The sequence below is a fragment of the Pristiophorus japonicus genome, chromosome 4 (genome assembly GCF_044704955.1).
Source record: "Pristiophorus japonicus isolate sPriJap1 chromosome 4, sPriJap1.hap1, whole genome shotgun sequence".
Classification (NCBI taxonomy): domain Eukaryota; kingdom Metazoa; phylum Chordata; class Chondrichthyes; family Pristiophoridae; genus Pristiophorus; species Pristiophorus japonicus.
In genome coordinates, this window is record NC_091980.1 from 130,656,482 (window position 1) to 130,665,831 (window position 9,350).

At 45.3% G+C, this 9,350-nt stretch overlaps 1 protein-coding gene across 1 annotated transcript; it reads left to right on the forward strand.

Annotated features, from left to right (window-relative positions):
• The first annotated feature begins 450 nt into the window (after positions 1-450).
• On the forward strand, positions 451-3,035 carry LOC139262602 (ferritin, higher subunit-like). The gene is made up of 4 exons (XM_070877760.1): positions 451-552; positions 1,983-2,129; positions 2,371-2,496; positions 2,880-3,035. The coding sequence occupies exons 1-4, from the start codon at positions 451-453 to the stop codon at positions 3,033-3,035; spliced, it is 531 nt and encodes a 176-aa protein (XP_070733861.1).
• Positions 3,036-9,350: the final 6,315 nt, after the last annotated feature.

A 9,350-nucleotide genomic window follows, 5' to 3' on the forward strand; every position in this document is an offset into this window, starting at 1 on the left:
CATTCCACTGGCCAATGCTTGGTTTGTAAATGCACCAAGACGACTTGATTGCTTTGAATATTGTCTCAGTGCCACAGAAACTTGCAAGTAACAAACTTCGCCAGATTATGAAAAACCCCTTTGGCGAAAGTAGAAAATTATAATTTCATTCAAGTGAGAGCGTTAAACAACGGCACGCTTTTAGATTTGAAGACGTTCAAGGAACCCAAAGGTAGTGACATCACCAAGACTGATCTTCCCCAGACTCCTCCTACAAATCCCCTCTCCTTTGTTAATTGGTGCCTCAATTCAGAGAAGATTCCTGATTGGCTCTGAGGGATTGTCAATCATCATTGGTGATGTCATACCCTGTTTGAATGCAGCTGTTCCAATGTTATAAATACAGGAGCTTGTAGAAGACAGTGTGAGTTTCAGAACTGTGCAGAAGATAGTGAAATATAGAAAGTGAAGATGGCCTCCCAAGTGTGTCAGAACTACCACAAGGACTGTGAGGCTGCTGTCAACAAGCAGATCAACATGGAGCTCTGTTCCTCCTATGTTTATCTCTCCATGGTGAGTTGTGTATTCCTTGTTGCTGCATTCTGAAAAGTTGTTAATTCTCCAGTTCAATGAATTGGCTTTATGTTGTATTTCTCTGGACCTCCTTCCCTGGGGGAGCAGAATCTTTGGGCAGTGAGAACTTCAGGTGTGTAATACAGGGGATCTTGTTGAGTTCATGGACTGCTCCTGACAGCAGCTGCCCTCTATTGAGGTTTAATATTGGAAACCAGCTCAGCTGCTGCCTGAGTGTGTGACAGAAGAGCACAAACCTGGTCAGAGGCCTGTTGACCTGAAACAATGTTCAGTTTCAGTGGGGGACTGCAGTGAGTGAAATGTGGGTAGGTTCTCACTTGTGCTCTCATTAATTGGAGGTGATGTACTGAGAATCCTGCTGTTGGAGCCCTGCTCACTGCTGAGATCTCTTGCACTATTGTTGTGTAAACTACTGGAGTGGAGGATTTTTCTCACTCCATGTCCAAACTTTGATTAGAATGGAAGAAGAATCAATTCTATAATGCCTTTCACTACCTTGGAATATCCAAAGTGCTTTGTAGCCAATGAAGGAGTTAAGTGTAGTTACCTGTTATGTGGGAAATGCAGCAGCCAATTAGTGCACAGGATGCTCCCACAAACTGAAATGAGATAATGATCAGATCATCTGTTTTTGTGGTGTTGGTTGAGGAATAAATATTAGCCAGGACACTGCAGAGAGCTCCCTGCAGTAGTATTTAGAACATGGAGAAGGCTTGAGGAACCAATGGCTGACTCCAGTCATTCACTCAGATCATTGCTAATCTTGTACCTCAACTCCACCTCCTGCACTGTCCCCATATCCTTTGCTATCCAAAAGTCTATTGCTCTTGAATATACTCTGACTGGAATTCTTGACCCCAGGAGTTGTGGAGGCTCAAAGAGTCATCACATTGAGTTTAGAAATTCCTCCTCATCTCAATCCTCAATGACCCCTGGTTCTCGACTCTCCAGCCAAGGGAACCATCCTCCCTGCATCCAATCCTTCAAGTCCTGTAAGAATTTTGTACATTCCTAATGACATCACCTCTCATCCTTCAAACCTTGAGAATAGAGGCTCAGTCTGCTCAGTCTCTCCTCCTTGATCTTTCACATCCACCTGATGACTGACACACTCTTGTGTGAATGACAAAGTAGAGGAGGTATTGCTTATCCAGGAGTAGAATTTAGTTTGACTGGACATTAAATATAATCCTGAACTTTAGTTTCATATGTTCAACCAGCAAAGGAAAAACTTTCTTCATACTAATGGGGAGGTGAGGCTCAACTCCAATTGATGAAGTTAATGGCATTTTGCTAGTTTACAAATGGTGTCTATCTTTTCAGAATTCATTCACTCTGGGGGGGAAATAACTCTTGCATTGTATATGAAGATCAAGGTCTAAATAGGCTGTCTTAATTTCTCTCTGCAGTCCTTCTACTTTGACCGGGATGATGTTGCCCTGTGTCACTTTGCTGAGTTCTTCAAGGAGCAGTCACATGAGGAACGTGAGCATGCTGAGAAACTGATGCAATTCCAGAATCGCCGTGGAGGATGGATCATCTTGTCTGACATCAAGGTTTGGTTCAATTATCTAGTGGCCTTCTGTCTGGAGACCCTTCGACCTGATTGATTCAAATACCTCCTAAAGCAATTGATTTCATGGTTGTGGTAGTGGAATTCAGTAATTCTATATTCCTGTGACATTGTCTGTGGTAAATGGACTTCTGATTGCTTTTTTAATCCTATTTTCCTTTGTATTGTCTTTTGTATTTTGTTTGTTCCATTGTAAGTGAACTGCCTGTGATTTTCCTCTTCAGAAACCAGAGCAGGATGAGTGGAGCAATGGTCTGGATGCAATGCAGAGAGCTCTGCAGATGGAGAAGAATGTGAACCAGAGTCTGCTGGATCTGCACAAAATCTCCACTGGGAGCACTGACCCTCATGTAAGTTCCTCATGTGGGTTTCTGGGCAACTTGGAGGTGGTGGAACGTTGCTATCCTTGAGCTGTTTCAAAAGTGCTCCATGCCCAATAGCTTTGTTTTTAAGGGGGGGGTGGTCTCTCTTGGGTTCTTCAGGGGGTGGGGGAGAGGACCATGAAGTTGGCCTACTGTGGACATTGAGACATAAATGGGTCCCAATGTTTCCAGGATCTAAGCTCACATTGTACAGTAGCTACTGGATCATTAGAGCAAATGTACATCAATTTCAATTGCCCTACCTGATCCTTCTCCACTCTGAGAGAATTAAAATCTGAACTTTGGTGGGGGGATGCTCTGATCCTTGATATCTGCTACTGGCCATAACTCATTTCCCTCTTCTCTTTCAGTTGTGTGACTTCCTGGAGACCCACTACTTGGATGAACAAGTCAAGATGATCAAGAAGCTTGGAGATCACATCACCAACCTGAAGAGACTGGGAGCCCCTGAGAATGGCATGGGAGTGTACCTTTTTGACAAGCACACTCTGGGGGAGAGTGACTAAACTGTCTGGGATCAAGCTTATTGTGTTTAGTACTTGCATTTATATAATCAGGCCCATATATTGTAGGGAATGAAGGCTTGTGACTTTGTGCAAAAAGAGCTGAAACCCACAACAGTAAATAAACTGTTCAACATTGGGCTGTGTTTTGTCACCTTGTAAATTTGAGTGGTTACTTATTTTTCATTTAACATAACTTTATTTCCATCAAACAAGAATTACACTGACCTGTGGAACATTTATATGGGATTCAGTCCTATGAAATGTGTTTTCCCCTTGTGTAATGTCTATGTATTGACTGGGCCATTCAGGCACCTGTTATAAGATCTAAAATGTTCAATGGTGTGTTTGGACAACTGACAGTCCCATGGCATATTGGCCCAGTACCCAAAAGTCTGGTCAGAGGTATGTATTGAGAAGGTACAGAGATGTTTAGGAAGGCATGTCTAGAGCTTGGGCCTGATAAGCTGTATCCAATTACCTGTTCCAATGATCTGTCTTTGTACAAATGACAATTCAATCCAACAAGATGTAACATCTGCTACACTTAGAGCCAATTTCCCAGTAATTCATTGTTGCACCATTTCAGGCTAATGAAGAAAAAGTCCTGGATTAGCTTCCTATTTAGTCTATGTGCCTCGTGAACGAACAGCAGTTTGTATTCAATAGCTGCAATAGATCCTCTTCAGTTATGTAGGTCGTTCAGTAATGGGACTCATCTCTGCTGCTATCGGCTTGCTGTTAAGCTTTGTAGGCAGAATAGCAATATCTCAGCACACTGAACTCTAGGCACTACAATTGGGTGAGGAGGGAAAGCAACAGCTGTCATCAGCTTGCTGTCATAGCTTCAGTGCTTCGTGTGGATACCCTAGTGGTTCTGGGACAGCTTCTCTTCCATCTGCTCCCCTAATGGTTGAATAACTTGCCAACACAACCTCCATTCAAACATGAATAAGGTATTGCAAGACTAACGGTACTCCAACAAAATTTAATACTTGGGAAAGGTGTAAATGTATTTAATTCCACAAAGCACTCAATTTATAAGCCCATCAATTTTTTTTTTTGTTAGTACCACTGTGAATTTCATTACTTTCACCCTGGATTCGATCTCCATTTCTCTCCTCCGTGGCTATGAATGGATACAAATGGTATTGTTGCAGCTCCAATAATCCAGTATTTACTAGTTATTTTTAGTAATTTAACTGAGAACTGTGTTGAGTGCAATTAAATAGCCATGTACAGACATTCCAGGTTAATGTCTTGGCAACACTCAAGCGCCTTTTGGCTATCGATGTTACATAATCTCATATATTGATGAGCCACAGTTCCACGAGTCGGCCTGGGTTTGCGTGCTGATGGGTTTGATGGCTTCATGTATCAACAAATCTCCAGCTCACTCGATGTGAAACTTTACAGGTGCTCGTGTTTTAAGAATTACTTACAATTTACAGCACAGGAAAAAGACCATTTGGGCCAACTGGGCCATGCTGTGGTTTATGCTCCATGTGAAACTTGTCCCACCCTACTTTATCTAGACCTATTAGCATATCCTTCTATTCCTTTCTCCTTGTGTTTAACTAGCTTTCCCTTAAATGCATCTATGCTCTTTGCATTCAGAGTTATTACTGCGGGTAGCTCAGTAAACGCACCGCTGCTGCTGTGGATTTTCTGTTAAGCTGTGTGGGTAAAGAAGTGAGTAACAGCTATAAAGACCCGCAATGTTTGAGCTCAAGGACAGCATTTATTGTCTGTCACTAATTGCCTTTGAGAAGGTGCTGGTCAGCCATCTTCTGGAACCGCTGCAGTCTTGTGGTGAAGGTACACCAACAGTGCTTTTCGGGGGGAAGTTCCTGGATTTTGCCGCAGTGACGAAAAAGGAATGGTGATATATTTCCAAGTCAGGTTGGTGTGTAACGTGGAGGTGAACTTGCAGGCATTAGTATTCCCAAACTTCTGCTGCCCTTGTCCTGCTAATTGCTAGAGCTCGTGGGATGGCTTGTGCTGCTGAAAAAAGCCTTGGCGAGTTGCTGCAGTGCATCTTGTCGATGGTACACACTGCAGCCATGGTGCACCGATGGTGGAAGCAGTGAATGTGGAAGGTGGTGGATGGGGTGCCAATCAAGCTGCCTGCTTTGTCCTGGATGGTGTCGAGCTTCTTGATGATTGCTGAAGCTGCACTCAGCCAGTCAAGTGGAGAGTACTCCACCACACACCTGACTTGTGCCTTGTCGATGCTGGAAAGACGTTAGGTGTCAGGAGGTGAGACACTCACCGCAAAATACCCAGCCTCTGGCCTGTTCTTATTACCAGACTTTTTATGCGGCTGGGCGAGTTCAGTTTCTGATCAGCGATGACCCCCAGGGGTTAATGCTGGGGAATTCAGCGGCAGTGAATGTTAAGGGCAGGTGGTTAGACTCTCGCTTTTTGCAGATAGTCATTGCCTGGCACTTGTGTGGTGCCATTGTTACTTGCCCATTATCAGCCCCACACTGAATGTCATCCAGGTCTTGCTGCATGTGGGCATGGACTGCTTCATTTTCTGATGTCTTGCAAATGGAACAGAACTCTGTGTAATCATCAGCAAACATTCCCACTTCTGGCCTTTATGATGGAGGGAAGTTCATTGATGAAGCAGCTTAAGATAGTTGGGCCAAGGACACTGCCCTGAGGTATTCCTGCAGAGATGTCCTGGGGCTGAGATGATTGACCTCCAACAACCACTTCCTTAGTGCTAGATATGAGTCCAGCTCATCGAGAGTTTTCGATATTCGCATCGACTTCAATTTTGCAAGGGTTACTTGATGCCGCACTCCATCAGATGCTGCCTTGCTGTGAAAGGTAGTCACTCTCACCTCAACTGTAATTCAGCTCCTTTGTACATGTTTGGACCAAGGCTGCAACGAGATCAGGAGCTGAGTGGTCCTGGCACAACCCAAACTGGGCATCGGTGAGCAGATTATTGTCGACAAAATCTTCCCTCACTTTGCTGATGATTGAGTGTAGACTGATGGGGTGGTAATTGGCCTGAATGGATTTGTCCTGCTTTTTCTGGACAGGACGTACCAGAGCAGTTTTTCACATTGTTGGGTAGATGCCAGTGTCTCTGTACTGGAACAGCTTGGCTAGAGGTGTGGCCATGAATTTACAGATTGTGGTGCAATACAATTCTGCAGTTGCTGATGACCCACAGTGCCTCATAGATGCCCAGTTTTGAGCTGCGAGATCTGTTTTGAATCTCTTCCATTTAACACTGTGGTCAAGCCACTCACCACGAAGGAGGGTGTCCTCAGTGTGAAGACAAGACTTTGTCTCCACAAGGATTGTATGGTGGTCACTGCTGCCAATGCTGTCATGGAGAGATGAATCTGTGACTGGTAGATTGCTGTGGACAAGATCAGTAGGTTTTTCTCTTGTGTTGATTCTCTCACCATCTGTCGGAAGCCCAATCTGAATGCTATGTCCTTCAGGACTCAGCCCGCTTGCTCAGTGATTCCGAGCCCCTCTTGCTGATGGACATTGAAGCCTATTGCTAATATCAGTGCTTCTTCCAAGTGGCCTTCAACATGGAGGAGTACTGATTCATCAGCTGAGGGAGGGCGGTAGGTGGTAATCAGCAGGAGGTTTCCATGCCCAAGCTTGACCGGAACCCATGAGACTTGATAGGGTCCAGATTAAATGTTCAGGACTACTACCGCTACTACCTCCCGACTATATACCACTGAGCCGCCACCTCTGGTGTGTCTGCCCTTCTGGTGGGACAGGACATACGCAGGGATGGTGAAGGAGGAATCTGGGACATTGGCTGAAAGGTATGATTCTTTGATTATGACTGTGTCAGGATGTTGCTTGACTAACCTGTGGGACAGCTCTCCTCATTTAGGCACAAGATACCAGATGTTAGTGAGGAGGACTTTGCAGGGTCGACTGGGCTGGGTGTACCATTGTCATGTCAGAAGCCGGTGCCGAGGTCAATGCCAGGTTGTCCATCCTGTTTTATTCTAATTATTGTTTCTTGTAGCGGTTTGTTACAAATGATCAGCTTGCTTGGCCATTTCAGAGGGAAGTTCAGACTTAACCACATTGCTTTGGATTTGGAGTCATATTGGCCAGGTTTCCTTCCCTCTGGACATGAAGGAAGCAGATTGGTTTTTATGACAATCCGATAGCTCCCTGGGCATCATGACTGATACTAGCTTTTTATTCCAGATTTTAATTTAATTAACTGAATTTCAATTCCCCAGCTACCGTGGTGGGGCTTTGGATCATTAGTCCAGGCCTCTGAATTACTCGTCCAGTAACATAAGCACTGTTTTACCGTACTCTTTGCATCTCTCAATGGCACTTTTGGAGTATCGATGTCACCACAATTCATACGTTGATGAGTCACAATTCTGCAAGTAATGTTGGGTTTTGCGTGCTGATGAGTTTCACGGCTTCATGTTTCAGATAAAACAAATTCTTCAGCTCACTCGATGTGAAAAACTTTACAGATGCCCTTGTTTTAAGAATTACATAGAATTTACAGCACAGAAAAAGGCCATTCAGCCTGGCAAATTGCAGTGGTGAGCGGTCCTTCTTGAACGTAAAATGTATCAAGGATGAGATGAGGAACCGAATGGGACAAGATCGATTTAATAGTCTTTGAATCATGAGCATGGAGAGCGAAGTACTGAGAGGACTTGACTTCGCACACTGAGCCTCCTCCCAACTTCATTTAACCCGATCAGCTTATCCTTCCAATCCTTCCTCCCTCATGTGTCCATCCAGCTTCCCCTTAATCGCGTATCTGCTTTTTGTCTCAACTATTCCTTTTGATAGCGAGTTAAACATTCTGAACACTCTCTGAGTAAAGAAGTTTCTTTGAAGTCTCTCTTAGATTATTAATTCTAACTTTCTATATAATTCTATGGAGATCAGAATTTGCGCAATACTCCAAGTGTTGTCTAGCCAAGGTTCTATATAAACTTAACATGCTGCACAGGGATGTGGTTCAGTTCACCTCAACTGTGTTCTCCCTGTGGCCGAGGAGCTCCGTCCGGAGTCACAGTGCGGATTTCGTCCCCTACGGGTAACAACGGACATGATCTTTGCAGCACGCCAATTGCAGGAAAATGCAGGGAGCAGCGCCAGCCTTTATACATGGCATTTTTCGATCTTATAAAGGCCTTTGAGACCGTCAACTGTGAGGGCTTCTGGAGCGTCCTACCTCCATTTTGGATAGCCCCAAAAGTTTGTCAACATCCTTCGCCTGCTCCACGTCGACATGCATGCCGTGATCCTTATCAGCGGATTTGTTACAGACCCATTCCACGTCTGAAGCGGGGTCAAACAGGGCTGCGTCATCGCTCCAACGCTTTGCTCAATCTTCCTCGCTGCCAACTCCACCTCACTGTCAACAAACTTCCTGCTGGAGTGGAACTAAACTACAGAATCAGTGGGAAGCAGTTTAACCTATGCCCTCTCCAGACCAGGTCCAAGACCACCCAAACCTCTGTCGTTGAACTGCAGTATGCGGACGACGCCTGCGTCTGCGCACATTCTGAGGCTGAACTCCAAGATTTAGTCGATGTCGTCACTGAGGCATATGAAATCATGGGCCTTGCATTTAACATCCATAAGGGAAAGTGCCTCCATCAGCCTGTCTTCGCCGCACAGCATGGCCCCCCGGACATCAAGATTCACGGCGTGGCTCTCGACAATGTGGACCACTTCCCATACCGCGGGAGCCTCCTGTCAACAAAGGCAGACATCGATGCGGAGATTCAATATCGCCTCCAGTGCGCCAGTGCAGCCTTCGGCTGCCTGAGGAAAGGAGTGTTCGAAGACCAGGCCCTCAAACCTACCACCAAGCTCACGCTCTACAGGACTGTAGTAATACCCACCCTACTGTATGGATCAGAGGCATGGACGACTTACAGAAGGCACATCTAGTCGCTGGAGATATATCACCAAAGATGCCTCCGTAAGATGCTGTAAATTCCCTGGGAGGACAGATGCACCAACATCAGTGTCCTCGCGCAGGCTAACATCCCCAGCATTGAAGCACTAACCACATGTGATCAGCTTTTCTGGGCAGGCCACTTAGTCCACATGCCAGACATGAGACTCCCGAAGCAACTGCTCTATGCGGAACTCCTTTATGGCAAACGAGCCAAAGTTAAGCAGCGGAAACGTTACAAGGACACCCTCAAAACCTCTCTGATGAAGTGCGACAGCACCACTGATGCCTGGGAGACCCTGGCCGAAGACCATCCTAGTTGGAAAAAGTGTATCCGGGAGGGCGTTGAGCTCTTCGAATCTCAACGCTGCGAGCGTGAA